Below are 23719 nucleotides of genomic sequence, written 5' to 3' on the forward strand. Positions count from 1 at the left end.
CTCATTTACTGTGGAGAAGATACATAAGAAGCAACAGGCCAATTTAATCACTTTTCAAATGAAAATGAATTGAAGTGAGTACAATTTGGATTGCAAACATTTTTTTTTTTTCTCGTTCGAACCGTTTGGGCCATTAGTTTGCATTATGTACGTTATGACAAGCGAGGGAGGAAGGACTATTGGATTGTAATTGTGCAGCAGCAGCTGCTTTTCTTTCAATTTTCCCAGTCATCCTTGAAAAAGTTCAAGGAAAATGCGCAACAAATAACTTTTCTGGCATAGCTGTTTTTTTTTTTCCCCCTCCCAGTTTGATTTGCATGCAAGGTAGCACACTCTCGAGAGCCACAAACAACAACGACCTCCACCGGTAGCGTTCAAAACGACAAGATAAATACGAACGAAGCACATAAAAGGTGTCGAGAGCCAGCTGCTTGTTTCCTTCTTCTTAGGAGGATTCAAGTGAAAAGAAAGGACATTTCGCAAAAAGGTGACAAACTGACACCGGGGTTCCTTCCCGGCGCTTCATAAATGGACCAGCAGTCGACCATGATGTCACCGCGAGATGACATCATCCAGTTCATAAAAAAGAACAAGCCTCAAATGAAAAAAAAAACAAAAGGAGTCGGACGGTCCACGCATTCTCCGATTTCATGACTACGATGTCATCATTTCACGCCCCCAAAAAAAATTCACGCGTAGAACGGAATGTTTAATGGTGACTAATGAATAATTGGTTGGTATAAATTTAAAGCAGATGGATGCGCTCACTTTATAGAGTTGCTTTAATATTAACGGATGGACCAATAAACACGCGGGTGGCTTTCATGCTAACGTCGGGACGCTGGCCCCAAACGACGTAGCGAGCGTCCCCGTCAGCTCGTTTTGGGATTGAGCCCAAGTGACGGCCGCCGTCCTCTCCCGCTTTCATCTCTCGCCGTCGTCACGCCTCCATTAGGCTCCCCGTCATGAATAAATCATCTCCATCTTTATGATTATTCACTTTGGCACCGGGCGCCGCTCATTGATTGGCCGCCAGCCTAAGAATCACACTCCTCCCAACCCCCCGAGGAAAATGGGGTAAATCGGCGAGAGAAGCGGAACGCCGGAGTATTCAAATCCGTCGCCGCCGAAGAAGCCGTGACCAAACGAACTAATCTGTGCGAGTCGGAAATTGTAGTGGCGGTTTGGTGGGAGGAGATGATCGCCGTGATTACAAACTAACTTCAATTCAAAAATGTCGTAGAGAGCTGTACAGAGATCACGACCTATTCGATATCGTCGAAAAATGACAGCCGGCTCGGCCTCTCGTCTCCCTTTCGTCTTTCCGACATTGAAATTTAGGTGGTAGGGCTTTTGTTTGTTTTGAGTGGAGAAGCTTCAGTGACGACACAACCAAGTGTCCTATATATGCTATCTTTTCCTCCAACTATGTTTTTCATTAAAGCCTGTCTCCTCGTATTTGTCATAGTGGATGCGCACACACACACACACACACACACACACACACACACACACACACACACACACACACACGGGATGGATGGATGGATGGAGAGTCTCCAATTTTGGACCTAAATAGGACACCATCATTGGATCTCAAGAATTGTGCGAGAGAGAGGAAGATGAGGAGGAAAGGGGGGGCACGAGGGTTGGGGGTTGGCGGTTCAAGTTGGAAAAATGATTTTGGGGAATGAGCTGTTTGCACTTCTGGTTTGGATTCTCGAGGTGGGGGTTGTTCTAGTGAAGTCTTACTTCAGGTTGTAGTTCTGTCCTGCTTGGGGTTGAGGAGGTCTTATATTGTGAGATATATATTTTTTTGCTAACGACCTTTCTTGCATAACCTTGTTTGGAAAAGACAAGTCACGGTGTGGAAACAGACTTGGACTCCGAAATGTCAAAACAACGCAATAAGCATAAAAATGCTTCTATGGGAAGACAACATCGCATCTGATTATCATATCAATTTATTTTATGGCTCAACGTGTCGGCCGTAATATGTCGATTCTACTCAGGTTGAGTCTTTGCGATCAAGGTGGAATCATTTTAATATTCATGCTCACGCCTTAATGGGGGAGGGGGGGGGGGCGGGCGCTGGGGGATCGGGAAGCATTTTCAATTGAATAGGTACTGATTTTTGCCTTGTTTGCTTTTTGTGAAAATATTTTCTGTTCAGTTGGTGTACCTAATTAAAGCGTCCCGAGAAAGCCAGGAAGCAAAAAGTGACACTTCCGTAGCATACATGGATTTTATTTGCTTCATACAGACACGAAACGCCGCCGTATATGTACAAGAGCAACATTGTCCATCGCGTCGACGGCGCCGGAGTTCATACCGTTGCGCTTCCTTTTTTCGGATTACGGGGGAAAAGAAAGCTTGCGTTCATGCGGTCCCTTTTGTCGTCCGGCGCGAGCGTACCTCCTGCCTCGGGCCTTCACAGCCTCTCGATGTCACGGTACTTCTTGCGGAGCATGGACACCTGGTCCCGGAAGAGCAACGGGTCCAGCCTCATCTGCGAGTGCAGAAGAGGCATGAAGCCCAACCAGCGACTGAAGGCGTTCACGCACGTCTGACGCTCGGCAAAGTGGTCCGGGTCGGCCCACCGGGACGACTTGGAGCCCTTCGGGGTGGACCCAAAATAAGAAGGGCGTTAAGTGTCCGCGGTACTAGTTCTCGCTCGGGTTGGGCTCTGCCTGCTCATTTACGCCGTCAATTCCGCCGAGTCGTCACGTATCAATTGTCGAGTGACCCCCAAAGTGGTTTTGGCAATTATTAAAAGCGTATTGCGCTTCTGTAGGAAAAGGACATATTGATCGAAACGGGCGATGAGCCCGATGACGACATCATAATGACATCTTCACCATTCCTCCTATCCGCAGGGCATACGTTGTAAAACGTTGTCGTAATTCCCCCGATAGTGATATCAAAAGATATTTTATTTTTAGGAGAGTATGAGCGTCGGGTTTCCGGGCAGCTCTCATCAAACATGAAGACAGGAAATACTTTCATTATTTCCTTTTTTTTTACGCTTCTCATTTCATCAGCCCTCGGGCTTGTAACAATATTAAAAATAATGACAGCTTTGGCGGCGTGATGGACAGATATGCCAAAAGTGTTTTGGTTGATCCCAAAACGGCCGCTTTTCGGGTTCTTACCTGGCTCATCATGGTCTCCTTGTACTGCTTCTTCTGCGTGACCTTGACGGGGGCTCGCTTGGTGACGGCCGAAACCAGGAAGTTCATCAGGATGTCCTCGCAGTTGGCCATGCGGTCCACCATACTTAGCAGGCTGCTGGGCACGTAGCTGCTGAACAGGTAGTGGTAGTACCTGAAGGGGGCGCCGACGTTACATGTTAGCATCGCCGTGGAGGATCAAGACGGTCTTTTTTACCAGAACGGCTAACCTGTGGTAGAAGGCAGCCCCGGTGAGCACCATGGAGTAGTCGTTGGTCCATTTAGACGTGTAGCCCCAGCAAGAGCGCGATCCGTCCCAGTAGTGGCTCCGAGCGGGATAACCGACGATACGCTCCGGAAAACTTTGCCACACGATGAAGGCGAAATCCACCTGGAACATTTTTTTAGTTACGTGTCAGTTTGACAGTATTGCTCAAAGCGAGCACATCTGGCCTCTTAATTGGAAAGCAGTGCAAATAAATACTAACACCTTGTTTTAGATCCGAGTGTGAAAAGCAAAAAAAAAAAAAAAAAACTTGAATCATTTCCTGCCATCTGTGCGCTGAGCAGACAATAGAAAAGGTTGCGGCTGGCGCGGCTGTGTAATAATTAAAAAGGTGCTGCACTTTTAATCACGTCGCCATCGGAGATGAAAACATTTCCAATAATGCCACTTGGCATGTGTGACTTGAGCACGGAGGCGCGCCCCCGCCCCTCCTCGTCTGTCTGTCTGTCTCCATTAGCGACAGGCGAGACGTGGTGGAAAATGCCGAAGTGCGACATTCGGAAAAGTGCGCGTGTGTGAGGGAGAGATAAGTGCGGCGAGGGGTGCCAAAAGAAATGATCCAATTTCACCTAATTAGTCGGAAAATGACCATTTATGCACGGTTGATACGTTAAATGAATACATCCGTGTTCATCTATCTATGCCAGCGACCTTTAGCGACGAGCAGAACAATGAAGTTATCTTCCACTAGATGGCAGAAAGTAGAATTGGCCTGTTATAAAGAAACTTGGTAAAAAAAAAAAGTCCACCCGAAAATGCTTGTAATTATCTGCAGATGCCACCAGATGGCGGCAAAGCCCTTTTTTATGAAACTCCGCTCCTCATTTCAACATAGTTCCTTGGTCTGATTTTTATATTCAACACAGAAAAAGGCAACTCATGGAATTACCACATGTTCCCATTGCATGTTTGGACACAGCGAGCTGAGCTAACAGATGCTAGCGAGGCCGACCCGGATCCCGAGATTGTATACGGCCAGTGTATTGACTGTAAATCTGGTGCGGCTTTAAAGGCGTCACATAAAAAGGAGTAACGTCACAGTTTACAGAGCGCAAGATGTGCAAGCTGAAGGCGAGCACATATTAGAGACCGGGCTCATTTATGCTCCCGGGACGCATGAAAATACGTCAGCGCATTAGCGCTCGTGTTCTGTCGAGACACACGAAGACGCTCAGCTACGGCCAAAACATCAAAGCGTTATTATTTAAAGTGGCTTGATTACGAAGTGGCCCGTGATTCGATTCCGCTCGGCCTATTTCATCTCCTCTTGGCCCAAATTCCCGCACGCCAATTAGGGTGATGGCTCATCGAGCGCAACCGAGATTCCATCCGTGTCCTCCCTCCTCCGTAAAACAAATCGGGGGGGGGGGGGGGGGGGGGGGGCGTAAAAGTTTCGCCGACCGGTCGGGATTGTTTGGCCGGGCCACCACGTGTAATTATCACGCCGTGGGGAAAGGTGAGCATTGACTCGCTCAGATCGATAAAAACTTTCTTCTAGTTGAAAGATATGTTCACGTTCCATTATGGATGGCGCGCTTTGCTCCGCTGTGACCCAGCCACTCGTGACTTTCCAAGTGACAACGATTTAGAAGATTTAAATTTGAAGCCCGGAGGCACCTCCCGCCCCTGGCTCAGCGGTCAGCGCTTGCTTGTTTATCGCTAATGAATGGCGTTCATGCCTGAGCGTGAACTGACTGCCTCATTTCACCCGCGATCGATAACTTCTGCGCCGCCGCCGGCTCGCGACAATGAGCGACTTGCATTTTCAACAATATCGCACAATGAGGAAGCTTAGTTTTTATTTGGTTATTTTTATCTTCATTTTTTGGGGTATAATAATCATAACAAAATTAGGATTAAAATATGTGATTTTTTTTCCCTGTATGACGCATTGTGCAATATCAATGCCAGGCCAGTAGATGGCGATGTCTCATTGTAAAGAAACGCACGTGCTACAAATGACCCTTTTTCACGTCAACGGGTGCAAAAATATTTTCCGACTCACCTCATTGGTGGAGAGAACCGAGTCTTCGTCCAGACTGAGGATGGCGTCGGTGACGATAACGTCGTGCGGGTAAAAACGACTACTCATCGTCTGTAAAACAGAAAAGACTTTTTGAGATATTTTTTTTATTTTTGGTGTCAAGTAAACAAGCACAGCAAAATGTGTTGATTCCGCTGCGGCGTGTCCATCGATAAAAACAGTCGACTTAATCGTTTTTTTTGGGTTGCGTTTTTCTTGACTCAAGCCGTCGTCCATTTTGACCTAGCAAAGCGCGGAGGGGCCAGGATCCATTAGCTGCTGATGATCTTATTGACTTATAATTAAAGTGTGAATTATTTAAGTGGCTGCACGCTGCGGAGACTCCATCAGGAAAAACATCCACGCCGGGGGTTAGAAGTTGATGCGAGGACTAACAAAACAATCTAACATTTTAATAATCACGTCACCATCATTTTTTTTCCACATCGTGCTAAGCTAAACAAAATCTTGAATTTCCACCGATTTGAGTTATGGTCACCGGGTGTGCGCGCAAGCATGGCGGTGAAATGTGATGACTCGCAATTAAACGGAAAGTGGAATAAATGAGTCATCGCCGCAAGGTCAGAGTCTTGACCAAAACGTCTTTGCTGTAATCAAGATTCCCCCCCGTTCACTTGAATGATCATGTAAGCGAGTAACATTAGATGATGTTTAATGTTAGCCCCGTGGCGCTGGCGTTTTGAAATCAATTGGCTGAAGGCAGCAGAATTTCAGTCCCTTCCTTGCTCCCCGTCGATGCCTCCCCGCCTCTGGTCCGAGATTAGATCCTGCCGAGATCTGGAGCGGTTCAATGGTCTCCGACCTTATCTTTGCCCCAGCTCGCATCGTGGCCATTAACTGGCTGGCGATAGGCGGCGACCGCTGCGACTGTGAGGGATTTTTTTTTTCCTCCCTTAATGCCACCCCGGGTCGTGGCTGTGAAATTCAAGCGAGACGGCAAAAGCCTCATTACGAGTCTGTCGACCATATCTATATACATATTGAACTTCGTCCACGGGGGTTCCCGTAGCCATTGCGAGCCTCTTCACGTTAATCCCCGAGCGCCAATTTCTAGGGGCTTTCACTTTTTTGGGGCCACGTCACACACCCATTTTACAACGGCGTGACTTTTTCACCTTTTCGCGCTCCCCGCACATCATTTTCCGGCACGGCTAAGGAGGCAGGATGGATGTCTGAGACAAGCCGTACGTAAAAGTCAAGCCGGCGGATGCGGACGCGCCGAGTTGAGCTGTGATTGATGACGCTGAAATATGTCCGCCGGAGTGGCCCCGCACCGCCGCGGCTGATAATATTGATGTGTCGGGGGGCTAAAGCGCTTGCTCGGCATGTTCGACCCGACTCGGTATGATTTAGAGCTCGTACCGGCGGCGGTCATGTTGTGCTTACTCAGGCCGGACGGAAAACGGACGAGACGCTCGATATGGAATTTGACGGAAATACGCCACGAGAAAATTCCTTTGAGTGGCGTCACCTTGCTCTGTCCTTGGATGACGGCGAGAGGCACGCTGGTGGAGGGCCACTTGTTCCTGGGAGGTAAAGGGTTGTCGCTGTTCCATAGAACAACAATCTAGAATAAAAAATACAATTTGGTATGAATTCTAGTTTTCCCGCTACTCTTTCTTGTATTCGCACCCACCTGTGCACAGAATTTGGACTTGGCCACGGCGATGATGAGCTTGACTACGGGAGACGGGTGGGACTGCAGCGGACTCACTGTATGGATCACGCCGGTGAACTGTGGCGGGGGGCTTTTACCTACACAAAAAAAACAAAACGTTATTGAACTGGATTCATACAATTTACTCATACGCATAGTTGATTATTTACGATCCATATTTTGATATCATTTTAATATATTACAGGATTCTTGAAAAATGTAAATCTCGCGTGCGTCGGAGCTACCATCTGTCTTTCCGACACACGTAACACACAAACACACGAGCACGCCAGTTAAATCATCCGCCGAACTGGTCAGGTATTGATGCTCTCGGTTAGCGCCGCAAATTTGCTTCAATCACCCAAAAAGTGTCACGTTTGGCGCGGAACCGAAACGTTACCGAGCGGAGCCAAACTTGAAATGAGCGCGCTTGATGAATGAGCCGCGACGTGGGCTAAATGGACTGGAGGAGTTGAGTTTTTTTTTTTCTGAGGGTGGGATTTTTTTTTTTTTTTTTTTTAGAAGTGTGTGTCACCAGTCTTCAGCGTTAAGTTTAAATGAAAGGGGGCGCCAGAGAGCCGGCGCGTAAGCTACTCGTGGGCACATGGCGTGCCAGGTGTTGGCTGGCCTGTTTGGGAATACTTGCATGCTCACGGATAAGTGGAGCTGGAGTGCTCTTTAGTGCTGCTCTATCCATCTCTCTGACACTGACCGGATCTCAGGTGGGCTTCGATATATTTATGGGAGCGCCTCGCTCTGCCCTTTGCTTTGCTCCGAGACACGAAATAGGTTGGGGAAATAGCACAATTAGGAACGTTCAGTAAAATAAAAAATACTATTCAATATTTTGTGACACTCTAAAAACAGAGCCTCAAATTGCATATTTAACATGAAACCTGCCAAAGAGAGCAGAATTTCTCCTCACCCAGCAAAGAGTAGTAAAAGGGGAAGCGTGCGGGGTCGGTGGAGTACTGGGGGAGTGCATAGAGACCACCGGGCAGGGAGTTCCACATCAGACGGTTGCGGGACACGACAGAGTCCACGCGGTCTCGGATTATCTGGACATGGGAGATCAAGAAAATATTGTCACATCCAAATATTTTGCCAAAGAAAAAGCTGCTGTAGGAGCTCAAGACAGACGGGAGATCATTGAAGCCCTTCGACGGCAACGGAGGGGAGGGCAACGCTCCCAACATGAGGAATCCATTAGCTGTTTAGTCCGTCGGCCATGTTGTCGGGTCGGCCGCGTTGGCGGTGAGATGTCAGCCAACTCTTTAGGGGACTCTACATGTTTTTTTGGAGGCGTCGCAAAAGTCTGCCATCACTCGGCTTGCTTTCGGAATCATTCGAAATTCACGGATAGTCGTTTTGTATATATTGTTTGGTGTCAACTGGAGGCGACGCGAGAAAATAAAGCGAATCAATTCCGAGGTATTGCGTCCTCAAGTTGATTCTCGTTAGGTCCTCGAGGCTTAAACGAACGCAACTAGAAAAACAACAACGAGTGCAGTTGCTCTACTTTTTTTTGCCTGTGGAGGTTGTTAAGGTTCCTTGTCTGGAGGACGCCCACCCACTCGAAATCCTTGACTTCTCTCTCTCTCTCTTTTTTTTTCTCACCATCTCTCGCTCTCTGGATGGACTCTGAGAGGCCCGCCGGCAAACGCAACTCTGCCTCACACTTGCTAGGACCTTGTGTTCACTTGTGCACGAGCAACACTTAAAGTCGGACAGGGGACATAAAATATGCAAAATAATCTGTCAGTTAAATTATTATGTAAATGAATGTTAAAAAAAAAACAAAAAAAAAACGCAGTCATGCAATAAGCATGGCCACATTTTCCTCTAAAATTGCTTTGTGTGCTCTGAAGACAAAAGTTCGAGAAACTGTTGAACTCCAACCAACTTTTGAGGCATAAAAAAAAGTTTAGAATCTACATTTCATGACATTATATAAGCAGGAAAGATTTGTTGTGAAAGTTTATCAGAGAGGTGAAGCAGAGCCGGCGGTCACAGCAAAAAAAAAAAATCCAACATAAGTTTCCTGACGAAGAATGTTTGGTACCTCCAGAGTGGTGAGGACGATCTTGGCTACAGACGAGAAGTAGGCGTCCCACAGGAACTGACTCTGCTGGCGGAGAACCAGGATCCTGTCACGGCCTACTGAGCGAGTCATGGACGGAACCTGCAGGATAGACCGAGACGTTTTTAGAGCGCAATCAAACCTCAGAACTGTGAGACCCATGAGATAACCGCTGCCCTCTTGTGGCCAAACCGTTAACAATATTTGACTTCCCGACTCTAATGGTGTTGATAGTGTTTGCCGATGTGTGTGTGTTTGTGCAGCTACGTACTAAACAGTCAGGTAATGATGTAATTGAATATAACGAGATTCAAATTTCTCAGCGGGCTACAGAGGTGTGAACAGCGTTTCCAGTGCATAATATTAGCACGATGCAAATGTGTTCCCGCGTCTCATCGAGCCTCTGGGTGGGAGGGGGCGGTCGCAAGGGGGTCTCGGAGATCAAAGCAGCGTCTGATATGATTCCAAAACAAATCAGGTTGAGGTTGGCGGTCAATCGCAGGGCAACTTTGCAAGCAGGGCATCGGTCGCCAGTTGCGGTCGAACAATTTCTCGCATTCTTCACGTCTGGGCTATCGGGAGTTTTCTTGAGAAGGCGGTCACCTCCTCCAAAAACTTTCCCGCCTTTCTCCTGACAAACAACCAGATGGCAGTAGTGAAAACCTGGCCGGTGACAGATGTTCCCGAGCCGACGTCTCGAAGCTTTATTGCGGAGTCGCCTAGCACCTTCGCCGCGTCCTTTTCTCGGCCCGCAAATAGCCGGCGGATTACGATAAAAGGCGTGTTTAATGGGCGGCAGCTGGCGGCGCAAACTGCTGCAAGATGCGGCACAAGATGGCGGTGACATCACACTCGATATTCGCCGTTGGCTTGCGGGCATCTTTCAAAACCCAAAACATTCAAAGGATGCTTGAACACACGTTCGTACAAAACACAGGTGTGTTTTCTCCTCCCCGTCGCCATCCCAAAAATGTAAATATCAACACGGCGGTGCTAATTAAAGGCGACAGAAGGTAATCCAATGGCAGAATAATCCATTTTAATCTGTGACAACACTTCCTGGCTGAGAGTGAAACCACGACCGAGCGAGCTGTTGTCGGAGGGAAAAATAGAAAATTCCCCAAACGTTCGCGTTTGCCGTCTCGGTGTTTGTAAAAGTAGTCGACATCATTTTTAGTTAATGCGGTTTCCATTTGGAGCATTTTGGTCTTTGGCTCAAGGGGATCCGGACTTGGGGGTGCTGACATTTCACCGCAGCACGCTTTGGAATGTCAGACGGAATGTTTCCAGCACCCACGGGTGTCGGGTTGAGAAGGTAAGGTAGATAATTGTCGACCTTGCAGAGGCGCAAAAGTGTCACTGGATGAGGACGTTGAGGTTTGGGGTTTTTAGTTGTCCTTAGCTTTTTTTTTTGTTTTTTTTGGGACTACAATTCTTAAGACTTTTCCTTCTTACGGCTAAAAAACTCTGCTGTAATATAGAACGTTTTAAATCAATGAACAAAGATGAAGACGTTTTCGCAGAATATATTTTTTGTTTGTTTTGTAAAGATAAAATTTCAGTTCATTTCAATTTGAACGATTTAAGAATCGTCTTCCAACTTTGAGGCGCTCCTGTGATATTTTACATTACTTGTCAGTATTATGCTAAGCCAATTTAAGTCAGACGGCGACTGATGAATTTTCTCACCTGCAGCAGGAGCCTCTCGTCGCCTAGCACGGCCGCCTTCCTCCAGTCGATGACCTCGGAGAACGGGAGCTCCCAGCCGTTGCTCAGAATGACGGGGATGCATGCCGCCTGCCAGTCAAAAACACCAACACACTTTTTTTTTTCCCCCCTCCCTCCATCAAAAGAGGAGATAACGACAGAATTAAGAGCGTACCTGCAGCGCCTCCAAGAAGCGAAAGGAGCCGAGACGTCGACCCCGCGGTACCAGGCAGAAGGTGGAGTTGTGGAGCAGCTCCTGGTAGTCGAACCTTCACAAGCAAACACAAGAAACGTGTCAAAATGATGTTAAAAAAAAGGGCACAAAAGCTTCTGGGATATGTTTTTGAATTTTTTCTTTCATTTCCAGAACATCAACTATCACAAAAATCAATGATCATTCAGCCTATTGAAAAATATATCAATCATTTACTCTGGCTTGCTTCTCAAAGTCACTTTTCAAAAAACACTTTCTGTGACTTTACATTGGCTATAAACGTGTGTGTGTGTGTGTGCATGATTCTAGGGCTGGCCTGGGGAGATTTCAGATTGCCACCTAATCTGTCTGGGGATCAACTGTCCCCACAACCTCACCAGCAGACACCTGCACGGCGAGCGTGTTTGTGTGTGCGCGCGTGCCTGGCCTGCGTGTTCACGCCAAAGAAGAAAAGCTCCCAAAAAAAAAAAGATGTCAGCTATCCGGCTTGTCAACTCAAGGTCGCTTAGAGGGGACGCCATCCAAGACGTCGATTAGCTCCCGCGGGTCAATTAAAGAATCTGGGAAGTTCCAGGAATGAAAAAAAATAAAAATGTTTGTTTTCATTGGACTTGTTTGTATTTCTCCCCCCCCCCCCCCCCCCAAAAACGCAACCCGCTTGCTTTCATCCGAATGTTTAATTAAAGCGCTCGACTGCAGCCAGACGTCCAGTAATGATCTCTCTAATGGCGGCTTGCTGTGTAAACTATAAATGGCATCGCGAGTAATTACTGCAAACAGGAAGTGGGAACACGCACACCAGCAAGTCGAAGCTTTGTCCTACATGCACGGGCTAGTCCCTTCCAAGTGTAATTGTTTTGTGTGTGTGTGTTGTCTCCATGCATTACTTGAGACAAACACACACAATCACACTCAAGAGGACTGGAAACAAACAAGCAGCGTTCATTAAAAAGCTCAGAGGACTGAAAAGTTTGCTCCTTTCGGCAGTTTAAAGGACGAGCCACGCAAATGGAGCCATCAAAGGAGAATAGGCGGTACTCAGAAAACAAAAAAACAAAAACAAGCTGCTGTAATTTGTCACTTTTTTCTTTTCATTTCTCGGCGGATATTAATGAGGAAATTTGATCTGCGCTCTACTTTGTGTCGTTACCATCACTCGAGAGTAAAAGGCGCGTTTTGTGATAGGCCGAGAAAGAAGAGGAAAGATGATGCGGCAGTGTGAAAATGGAGGTTGTGTTATTTGCTGGGTCATATGTCGTCCAAGATTTTGCGTCGACTTATTTTATGGTCGTCCTCTAAAAAAAAAAAAAAAAATCATTATAGATGATGACTTTGTGTCCATGACCTTACCCTTGATAAATAAATAAGAATGTTTTCCCAATAGACAGCCCCGCGGAAAACATCTAAAAGCTTTCTGCTGTTAACCAATCAGCTGTGAACTTTCAAGGTGGGCATCTTAGAGAAAATCCTCTCAAAGTGAGGAACTAAAAAGCAACAGTTTCCTTTTTTTTTTTTCCCCCTCCCCGTCGCCTCTTCAACACACTTTTGGCAGGCGTGGTGTTGACATTTCCAAAATCACGGTGAGATTTCCACGCCGTCGCGCAGAAGCCCGACACAGGGAAACAACAGGCGGGAAAAAAACTAAATAAAAACACGTCAGAAAAATGAAAAATGGAACGAGACGCATATTGTGGTGACGAGCGTAATTCATTATTGATGAACAGGAAACAGAGACGGCGAAAGCCGGAGGCGTGGGATCGACGGCGTCACTCTCGTTTGGCCACAGAGTGATGAATATCAGCCCGCTGTGTGTGTGCGTGTGTGTTTGTGTGTGTCGCCGCCGGACGCGTCGCTTCCACGAGTGAGGAATGAAAGGCGAGAGACATCATCAGTCGTGCTATTGATTTTGCCGCCCCCGTGCCTAATTGAAGCTGTTGCACCAACATAATTGAACTTGGACCTCTCCGTCACTCCTCTCTCGTTAGCGCCAAAACATGTCCAGGCAAAAACAAAAAAACACATTTTTTTTCCCCCCGGGCCCAAGGAGGGGCTGTCCAGAGTTTCATTTGACTTTTTTTCATTTAAAACTAATCGGGAAATTGCTTTTTTTTTGTGTGTGTGTGATTTGTTTTTCACCATTTTAGATTCCTAAGTATGAATGAATTCTTTGAGCACCATCATTAGCGGTAGCAGCAATCCGGCGTACGGTTGCTAGCTAACAATTGCTAGCTAGCTTACTTTCAAAAACAGATTTGTGTATTTGTTGCGCATCTCCGGGTAGGCTGGACAACACAAAGTGAAACGTTACATCAACTAGCCTACGGCGCGATCCGACTATAAGCGCTCGGCAGATACACTACGTACATTTTGTGCGCGCGTGTGTCACAAGCTTTGATATGCTCGCCATCCGCCAGGGAATACGTGGAATATTCCGCAGGCCAGGTGGTGGGCGGCCTCTTCACAAGCTTCCCGCAGCTCCGGCGGAGACAAGGCCCCCGTCGAGACGAGAGAATCGCAGTCGCCGCGTCAAAATCAATATGCTCGTCAGCTCGCTTCACATCTGCGAGAGGATATTTCTCCCCGGACGTGAAGAAGGATTTGTTTCGTGCGTTCTATAGTTGGGGCCTGTTCCGAATAGAGTCGATGTCATGTCAACAATAGACAACGCTACTCGTCGCTAAAAATCGGTACGCAATTTAGTAACTGTCAAAATCACAGCTATGTGATCAGGCATAAAACACGGAATAAATAAAATCATTTCTATCTAGTATATGAAAGCTTATATATATATTTTAGTATAGGGCAAGGGCTGACTTTGTGTTAGTTGACGCGGAGCCGAGTAGTCCAAAGTGCAAGCAAACAGCGTTGATTAGAGAGTCACAAGTCTTACGCTGGTGGATTCTTCATCTTTCAGCCTCTGCGGCCATGATGAGGTGTGTATGTGTGTGTGTATTTGGAGGCAGTGTATTAAAAGCCTGAGCCAGCAGCCGGTGTGCCCCATCTCACCCCCCCCCCCACACACACACACACACACACCTCTCCAATCTCCCCTCACCATAGTGAATCCATTCCTCACACCTCCGGCCTCATTTAAGCCCTCCTATTTCCAAGAAATGATTGTCTGCCTTACACTTAGAGATGTGTGTGTGTGTGATCTTTTTTTTTTGTTTTGTTCCTCTTTTGTTGTTGCTGTTATTCTAAGTCAACAGAAGAATAAAAGCCGCCACGCTAGCACAACGAGACAAAAGTTGGCACGGTAACGTCCTTTGAAGACAAAAGTAGCCCCCGTGTTATTAGCTGAAAGCTTTGAATTGCATCACCTGGCGGCGGAAGGATAAAAGACCGAAATTCGATTCCGACGGCGATGACCAAATTTGGCAGATTCAATTTCAATCAATTTGGAATATTTATTTTTGGTTGCTATGCTGTTTGACGCATTGTTTATTAGCATTCGGCGAAAAAAAGTCCAAACAGATTTCGGTGACATTTAAGGTGGTTAATTAAGAAAATCCTAGCTCAGACTGGATATTTTTGACGGCCAACAACGTTATTATGAATTCCGGCCTTAGACACACGTACTGCATAAATGTCCGCCGTTAGCGGCGCAAATGTCGCATACTGATTTCCTCCGCCTTTGAGAGCCACGTTGGAACAGCGGCGCTAATCCGAGCGAGGCCGAGAGTCTGCGTTTACACTCGGCGAGGTCTTAAGGAGGAATCCCATCTGAGCTTTCAAGTGAGCATTAGGCCAAAGCCTCAAGGTCTCAAAGGGTCGGTCCTTTGCTCAGAAATAGCTCGAGAGCGAAGGTTGCGTTATTTACACGACGAATTTGCGCTTCCCATTTGTCGATACTCTCGTCTGTCGTTCTCGAATGATTTTCCGAGGAGATTCCGGTGGATTCCGGGAATTGAGAAGATCAGTGGAATTCGGTATGAGCCACCTGAGCGCCACGTCATTATAGGCGGCGAGAAGCCGGCGGACGCGACGGTCCTCTTTGTAGGGATCGTGGCGAGATCACTCAAAGACCCAGGATGTCTGGCTCTGGCGCAAATCAAACGAGTTTGGAGCGAGGCGAGAAGAGAAGGGAACTCATCAAAGCCCGAGTGGATTTGAGTAGAGCCCTTTAAAACTTTCAAGTCGAGTAGAGACTTTACATGTTCGCCACGGTTGCCAATATAGCTGACGTTTGAATTTTTTGAAGAATTATTGATTGAAAATATCAAATAGACGGTCTTTTTTTGTTATTGCTGACATTCTCACCATTAAGTTCCTCTTTTAGCGACTCAAGAAACGTCGATAAGATCGCCGAGCGAGCTCCACGATGACTTTGCATCGCCGAACTGCGGCCCCGCGGCTTTCGATAAGAATCGAGCGCAGGTATAAAAAGAGGCGTCGAGAGCCGACAAAAGAGAAGTTTGACATCTGAAACGACACGCTCAATCGGAAACGTTGGTCATTCGGTAGGAAGGTGAGCAAATATATATACATGAATATGAAAACAAAAGCGTCTCCTCATAAATTGAAGTCTATTTTTTTGGGCGGGTGTAGGATGAAGTGGACAGCGGCGTTCCTGGTCTTGGTCCTGGTGGTGCTCATGGCGCAACCCGGGGAGTGCATTTTTGGACTCATTTTACACGGCCTGACTCACGGTACTTTTTTTTTTTTAATTGTTGATTTTGGCATATTTTGGGGTTAAATGCGACTGTCCGAATAACCTTTGTTGTTTGATTTAGTTGGAAAGTGGATCCACGGGTAAGATTCGGCATTTCTTTCATTGTCGTCCGCGTTTGGTTGTGATAACGCTTGCTTGTCCAGGATGATCCACAACCACGGCTTTCAAGAGGTAGAGGTGGTAAACAAGCGCTCCGTGGAATTTGGGGCCGACCAACCCGCTTTCAACTGAGGCCGTTTGCTTGCATGGAGCTTCTTTTGCTTTTTTTTTTTTTTTAGCTTCTATCCAAAAAACAATAAAGTGATGTATTGCTTGAATTTGTGTGAAATAAACCTGCAATGTAACTTCATTGTGTCCCTTGCTCTTATTTTAATTTTGTCTGAGATGAATCTTCAGTAAGAGAATAAAAAAAATTAAAAAAAACAGTGTAGTGTGAACTAATCTACATAAAGGAAAAAAAAATCATGGGGGTTATGTAGCTATTAAAAGGCTTACATACATGAGCGTTACAATTTCCCATTTTTTTTTTATTTCAACAGTAAATTCAATAAGTTATTTTGATATTGCTTTATATTTATATATTTATATTTAGAGCGATTGATTTTAAATGACCCGCAGAGATGTTTATATTTTCCAAAACTGCTCTTTAACAATGTTAAAATATGTACAAAATATTTCAAACAAAAGTCTTTTTTTTTTTTTAAATAAATGTATGAACACTTATACTTTGCAATTGTGCTACTTAACCTTACCAGATAAGTTTGTTGGCTTTAAAGTTTAAAAAGTAAATACACTACTGTTGTTTATCATCTCATTAAACATACTGTATTTAGTATATCATTCAATATCTTTTTTTTAAGTTTAACCGACTGATCAGAGTCTCACAAAGTTACCGATTCTGACTTCCCTTCCTCTACCCGATTATTTCCCAAGCATCAACGTGTTGCTGTGAGATAGACGCAGTGACCCGACCACAAGCGGAACTTCAAAAGATGGTGCCAGATCTTCTGCCCTCGACCACGAATGGTCAGAGGAGTAACGTCGAAAGTCGGCCCATTTAAACGAAAGCGACGCACGGGAGCAGCCGAACCTCATCGACGAACGACTCCGACGCTTTGCCTGAAGGTGAGAAGAATATTCATGAACTTATCGTAGACTATTTATGTTTCGCTTCATGGTATCAATTTGTCATATTCCGGATACCGAGGGTGTGTAGACTTTTTATAGCCACTGTCTAGGCGTTTTGCAAGCTGCTGACGACATTCCTTTTTATTACTCATCGGTTGTGTTGACTTCTCGTGTAGTTGTGCATTTTTTTATCCTGGCGATGAAGTTTGTCACGCTCTTCCTGGTGTTGTCGCTGGTGATGCTTATGGCCGAGCCCGGCGAATGCTTCTTTAGAAGTCTCTGGAAAGGCGTCAAAGCGGGGTACAGAGCAGGACGCGTGGTATATAAAGGTAAACGCCTCGATTGTCCCTAACATGATTTGATATATCGAATTTTGAAATTTGTTTCTTTTTGTCAAGCGCACCGAGAACAAAACCGTGCGCTGAAGAGGATGGCCTGGTAAGCCAATGACTTGTTTCCAAAAATTCCAAATGATTGAAAAGGATGACATTTCCCAAAAAAAAAAAAAACATTCCGTTTGATAATAACTACCCTCAAGCTCACCCTTCTTTCTCCAACCAGGGAAAACCAACAACACAACGAGTACACGCCGCCACAGCAGCAATACATGCCCGTCATCGTTGAGGATTGATGCAAGTGGGGGCTGTAAAACGAAGCTTCATGGCAAATCATTCAAATTGTTGAAAAGCTTTGACCTTAGCGTAAATGCCTTGCCGCTTATCGATGCCCTGCTGAATGAAGCAAATATCAAAAAAGTTGGCTTTTAATTCGAATGAACAGTCATTCTTGCGAGAGGATAAAGAATATATGCATGTGTGTTTGCTACATGAGCTGATGAAAACACCCTCCTTGTCCTGCCTTTTGGAGCTTTCCCTTTCAACTAAATAAAGCGTAAAAAAAAAAAAAAAATGTCGCCTTTTACCAGCGATGGCAGCCACCCGCTCGCACTGACACTCCAAACACAATAAAACCAACACGCAGTGAGCCGGTAGGAAGTAACATTTGCTTTGCGCGCCGCGTTGGAAACAAATCGATTGGAAATGAGAGAGGAGTGAGGTGGGGGGGGGGTGCATTTGGAGTGGGCTCGGTTTAATGCGGGGGTCACCCGTGTCATCGGCGGTGGTTGTTTACCGAGAAGCGTTCGTTGGACACACACACGCACACGCGCGCAGGCAAACGCTGCTTGGCCAGACCGAGTAGTAAATAATAGACGAGGCAACACACACACACACACAAACGGCATCAAGGTTAAAGACGGGGTGCGCGTGTAAGTGGAGAGCTCTCTATCGACGGTAAAAGCTGCCGGCGGTGAAACACACGCAGCGGCCGGCGGGTGTCGACGTTCCATCGATAAAATTCCGCCTCATCGGAGCATCAGGTGACCCGAGCCGGCACTTCCTCGGTTTACATAAATGCGTGGGGTGTGACATTTATGATATTAATCATCCTCAGGCTGATGAAGCTTCACGGCGGCGATATCCCGTATACCGCAACGTTAACCCGACGGACACACCATTAGGTACACTTGGGGAAAAATACATTTCGGAAGTTTTGGGTAATGACTACCATTTGTTTTTGTAAAAATGTCCAAAGACAATCCAGGCACGAAACGGCGAAACTTTTTTTGCGGGCGCATAAATTTTCTGCCAATCAAACGCACATTAACGGCGTGCTGGTGAAATCAAACGCTAACAACGATGGAGGCGTGTCACCCGTCGTCACGGCGGCCTTGTCGGACCCGACAAAACCAGAACAATATGTTGATGCTAATGAACGACCCGTCATTCAACTTTCCTTTTTTTTTTCTCTCCATCTGCCTTCACAACCTACAATTATCTCGTCTGCTCGCTGAATGGAAGCGAAACTTTTTCCCGGGCACGCTAATGTGCATCAGAGTGTTTCTTTGTGGCAGTTTTTAAAAAGCCACTATCTGCTTTGGAGTCTGCTATTAGTCACAGTGACTCATTTGGTGCATCTTTTTTTTTTTTCCTTAAAAGTAAAAACAAGAGCAGAATATGAAAGTCGCTGACAAATTCCAAAAATCTCAAATAGATTTGCCCGTCTTTCAATGTTGACCTCGAGTCAAACCTTTGTTTACAAAGCGGCTAATTACAAGTCCATATTATTTGCGTTGCGGGTGTTTGTACACACACGTCATATTTCTGTCGGGCGTGTCGTGTGCCCTCCGGCCTGGCATCGTTGTAAACGGAGACCTGCGGTTTGCGGCGGGGCCAATATTAGTTAAGTATTTATTTACCGATGCAGCCCGGCGGCGTCCCGTGAATTATTCATCTTCCTCGCTCAGGGGGGGGGAGTCTGTTGGCAGCAGAAAGAAATCGATGCCAAACGATGACGGGCGGCAGACTGCGGCAGGTCGCCTACCTGCAGTATCTACGCTAGCTGCCCCGTGTAAAGCGATCGGATCTGCTGATCTGAGTCTTTCCCTTCGCTGTCAAACAGCGGACAAGACGGTAACTTGGCACTTTCGACGGAAACATGACAAAGATGTGCCAAGATGGAAGCACTCTTTTTTTTTTTTTTTTTGATTGATTTTTTTTAGGGAAGGCTAGAACGGACTGACGGCGTTTCCATTCATTTCAATGGGGAAAGGGAATTTGAGTTACAAACATGGTCCCGGATCAAACTCAACTCATATCTCAAGGCAATTGTTCCTTGATTTGTGCCTACTTCTACGTGTCTGCTTTTATTTGGCATCCATCACTCAGCCCCCTTCCACCACTTGAGGATCCTCTCCAGTCCGATGGAGACAAACGGCGGCGAGATAATTGAGCGCTAACGCGAGCGACTTGGAGATGAATGAAGACGGATGACGAGCGTTCCTCTCTCGCTCCGGGGACGTCTCGCGCCACTCACGGGCAAATTCCCGAGCTCTTTTCTTGTTTCGAGCGAGACCTAAAATTGGTGACTTAAGTCTGACTGGAGTCACGTCACGTGGATCGAGCAGGCCGCGGCTAAGACAACGAGAAATTGGGAGTTGCGAGGGAAGTGAAGGGAAGGAAAAAAAATTGGGAAAAGCAACGGGCGTTTTCAATTATATTCCAAGGTGCGGCGCCTGGAGGAGACACAGGGCGGAGAATATAGCGACGATCCATCACGCAGACACTCGGCTAGCGCTGTCTGAGCAAAGAAAAAAACGCAAGCGGTGTAGAAGATAAAAGTGGGAGACCGAACAAGCACGCAGGAAGTTAGAGGTGACTTGAGATACTTCAAAGTAAGTTGCAAACTCGAAGTATTTGTATCTCAAATCATCATGCCTTATTGAAATGAATGGTGATATTATTAATCCGTTTCAGGCTCCATGAAGAATCCAACGACCAGAGACCATTTTTTTTAATGACTCACTTATAATTCAGATTTGGCCGATTGATTACAAAAATATGTAATTAATAACAAAGAATCGTATCATAATTAAAGATAATTGTGAGTTAGTGTCTTGATAGCAACAGCAATTCAGAGATTTGGTTTTACCCGAACCTTCGTCTTTGGCCATTTCCCTGCTCTTTGCAGTGATTATTTCTGTTAATCGGAGCGCGGCGGCAGATAATTGACCCAGCGCCAGTCCTCTCGCTCATATTCAATTCATAAAGCCCATTTCATTTATTTTTGCTCCCCGCTGATTGAGATGATGATCACATTACATCGCTCCGCCGGCCTCAGAAGATGAGAAATGAAGATTGAGGAGGGAAATTGATGAGTCACCTTCCTCTACAAAAAAAAAAAAAAAAAATACGCCCTCAAAGTTTTGAAGCGGCTCAAATATTTTAAGGAGCATTCTTAGATACTTAATTGACCCTCGGAGAGTTTAGGAATCAAACAAATGGACCCTGATAGCAAAGAGATGATTCCCGTGGCTGATTTAACTTTCATCAACTGTACATGAGTAACTTTTGGGTTGATTTTTAGTTACAAAGCAAAATTCAGCGACAGTGAACATTTTCTAAATTCTTCAACCTCAACCACTAATGTCCCGAAGCAATGTGCAGTCACATGGGATGCGGTCACCTGGGAGGAAAAGAGGGGAGGGGGGGGGGCTGCGGCGCTATCAATCAACACATAACGACAGAGGGCATGCTGTCAATGCCAAAATGGAAATAAACAGGACGCTGACAGTGAGGAAGGGGAACAGCGGCGCATCTGTTCGTCTCATTTGTCCAATCAGACGTTAGCGGACGCCGCCGGTGAAGATGGCAGTGGTGGCGGTGAGGCGGGGGGGGGGGGGGGGGGGGGCAAGTGAGGCAAAACCCCCCGAAGACATAAAATGGCAACGTGGAGAGCAAATCGAAAGAAAGTTAACCCCCGTGGGCATGTGTAACCTTCAGCGTGTCTATTTGAACATCATCAATCTAGCCGTCCGTCCATCAAAGCTATCAATGGACCTCAGGTTGTTCTTCCGGTCCGAAGCGTTTTCAGATCGGAACTTAAATCACTCGTATTCCGAGGGCGCGATCTGGGCCTACGAAAGCTGACGCGGCAATTCCTAGCGATCCGAAATAATCATTTCCGGCTCGATCCGGGTAATTCCGCACAATGCTTCGGAATGGTTCCCAGACACGCACGCACACACACGTTCGGCAGAGGTCCCGGCGGAAGCTGGGTTAATATGCGCCACCTGTGGGTCACATCCCATTTGTCAAAGCTCTGGGTGCCCTGCCAGAAGAGCGCCAACTTGCTGAGCACGCACTTTTGGGGAAAATGGACACAAGCGCGCCATCTGGGCGCAGCTCAGGTAAAGTCCGAAAGCGGTGCAAACTTGTCACTAACTTTCAAGGAATTCGCTTTGAAAAGTATCCCTGACTAAAAAAGTGGAGGTGGGGGGGGGGGCACAAACGGATAAGTGCCAAGGTAGCGCTGTTTGGTAATTGGGCTTAATTGTTGGAAACACTGACCCCTACAAATGAGTCATGTGCGCATAATCGGATGTGTGCCGCTGGAAAGGCTGGAACCACATCTAATTACGTTGGCCGTATTATGCTTGGACCGCACACACACACACACACACACACGGTGACATTTAAATATCAGTTTAAGGTTAATGCGTCTCCCCGGCAGATGGATAAAACTCTCCTAATGTCATTGGGCTCCAGTCGCATTGAAAATGACAAAAGCAAGCAGTCGCGTGAGCGGAACGGGCACGAGTCGAATTTTTAATGAGGGAAATTCGCATTTCGGCTAAAAAAAACGTCTTCAAACGTTGAGCGGGTTTTCCCGGAACGAAGGTCCGGTCGTCCAATTCCGCATTTCCAACGAGCGAAGTCTTCGTGGTAAATTTGACATCGGTACGTAACGGAGAAATAATGGCGTGGGATTGGAGCGCTGTTAACCGAGTGGCCGACGTGGACTTTCACGCCTCAGAAATTAAATCATCAGCCGAGGAGGCGGCCCGGGAGCAGAGTGGGAGCCACCATTAGGTTAATGAGCTGTGAAATGAAATGTATTCCTTCGCGCCCTCCCCCAAGCCGCCGCGGCCCCCCCACCACACACACACACACACACACACACACACACACACACACACACACACCCTAATGAACTTTACTCCGTCGCCATCAATTACAAGCGGTCTCGCCATTTTACTACCTGGACTCAAGCACCGAGCAAGACCGCACTTAGCGGCAACATGGGCGCGTTATTATTATTCACAGAAAGCGTAGGAAGCGCAAATTAATTAGGATGTTCGGAATACAGCGCACACACACACACACACACACACACACACACACACACACACACAAACAGATCCCTGCGCTGTTAGCTGCCAGGCCAAGCGGTTTTCAGATTTTCAGCAGAAGGGGAACAATTGTTTGGACAGCATGTGAGAATAATCCCATCATCTGGACCCCCCCCCCCCCTCTGCTCATCTCGCTTAATCCCACACACCACGTACAAAATGCACACACACACACACACACACACACGAGTCAAAGAAAGTCAAACTGTAAACTGGGGCTGACACGTACGAGCGCGTCAACTTTGACCCCACCCTATCGTGCTCTTGGAAAAAAAATTGGGCACTTTCATCGGCGTGACCAACCCACACCAGTTCAACTCTTGTGTCCTTCAGGTTTTTTGAAAGGAGGAGGAAACAATAAAGAAGTAAACGCGCAGATGCTGCGAGGCCCGTCTGACAGTTTGGCGGGCAATTACCAACGTTCGGCCGACATCTTGTCTTCAGGTACCCTTAACAAGCATCGCAAGCAGGGCGGGGATTTTATTTTTTTTTTTTGCAGTTATGTTCTCATCCTTTGAGCGCCGGTCATGTTTTTTAACACCGGTTTAGGCTTTCAAACAAAATTTAGAGTTTCAAAATTGGGTTTCAACCAGTTTGCAACTGCATCTTTAATTAAAATAATTGAAAAAAAAAATGCAGTGTAATGGGCCCTGAGAGTAAATATATACAAAAAGAGATATTTTAAAAAAATAAATAAAATAAAATAAAAAGTCGACATTTCCTGTTGCAAGTGTAACATCCTGACCGGAGGGAGGCCTGCCCCGTTTGTCACGTCTGTCATCCAAATCTGCGCGGAGCTGACATTTTTGACGGCCAGCGCATCCGAAGGGCAAAACATCCAGATAAACTTGTTCGCCCCCTAAGCGTTTTTATCGTGTCGGGCTCGGCCCCCCCCCCTCTCTTGTCAGCAGCGGCTTCTTTACTACCGAGTCTGTCGGAATGAGCGAAAGCGGCGCGGGTCGGGCTCCGAACGTCAGCGCTGGAAAAATGGCAACAATGATGTGGCGAGAGG

At 46.5% G+C, this 23719-nt stretch overlaps 2 protein-coding genes and 1 long non-coding RNA gene across 4 annotated transcripts in view; 2 read left to right on the forward strand and 1 right to left on the reverse strand.

Moving 5' to 3' along the window:
• Positions 1-2065: 2065 nt before the first annotated feature.
• LOC147042239 (exostosin-1) overlaps positions 2066-23719 on the reverse strand; it is a 29274-nt gene continuing 7620 nt past the window's right edge. Inside the window, exons 3-12 of one of the 2 annotated variants that reach the window (XM_085937819.1) lie at positions 11120-11213; positions 10927-11034; positions 9220-9339; positions 8083-8215; positions 7137-7255; positions 6972-7067; positions 5462-5551; positions 3401-3561; positions 3153-3324; positions 2066-2509 (exon numbers count right to left, since the gene is read on the reverse strand). In XM_085937819.1, coding sequence (XP_085793945.1) covers positions 2432-2509; positions 3153-3324; positions 3401-3561; positions 5462-5551; positions 6972-7067; positions 7137-7255; positions 8083-8215; positions 9220-9339; positions 10927-11034; positions 11120-11213 — 1171 coding nt within the window. In that variant the 3' untranslated portion in view covers positions 2066-2431. Of the gene's footprint in view, positions 2618-3152; positions 3325-3400; positions 3562-5461; positions 5552-6971; positions 7068-7136; positions 7256-8082; positions 8216-9219; positions 9340-10926; positions 11035-11119; positions 11214-23719 lie in introns of both variants that reach the window. The other variant, XM_085937818.1, reaches the window with a different exon arrangement.
• Positions 15571-16164, forward strand: LOC147042240 (pleurocidin-like peptide WF3). The gene is made up of 4 exons (XM_085937392.1): positions 15571-15626; positions 15707-15807; positions 15892-15910; positions 15974-16164. The coding sequence occupies exons 2-4, from the start codon at positions 15708-15710 to the stop codon at positions 16059-16061; spliced, it is 207 nt and encodes a 68-aa protein (XP_085793518.1). The 5' UTR covers positions 15571-15626; position 15707; the 3' UTR covers positions 16062-16164.
• LOC147042241 (uncharacterized) lies at positions 16911-17867 on the forward strand. Its single transcript, XR_015068866.1, has 4 exons — positions 16911-16955; positions 17135-17287; positions 17357-17396; positions 17520-17867. It is a non-coding gene; the product is annotated as an uncharacterized LOC147042241 (long non-coding RNA).

This window comes from Syngnathus leptorhynchus, chromosome 18, assembly GCF_054491065.1.
Source record: "Syngnathus leptorhynchus isolate UIUO chromosome 18, UIUO_Slep, whole genome shotgun sequence".
Taxonomy (NCBI): Eukaryota; Metazoa; Chordata; class Actinopteri; order Syngnathiformes; family Syngnathidae; genus Syngnathus; species Syngnathus leptorhynchus.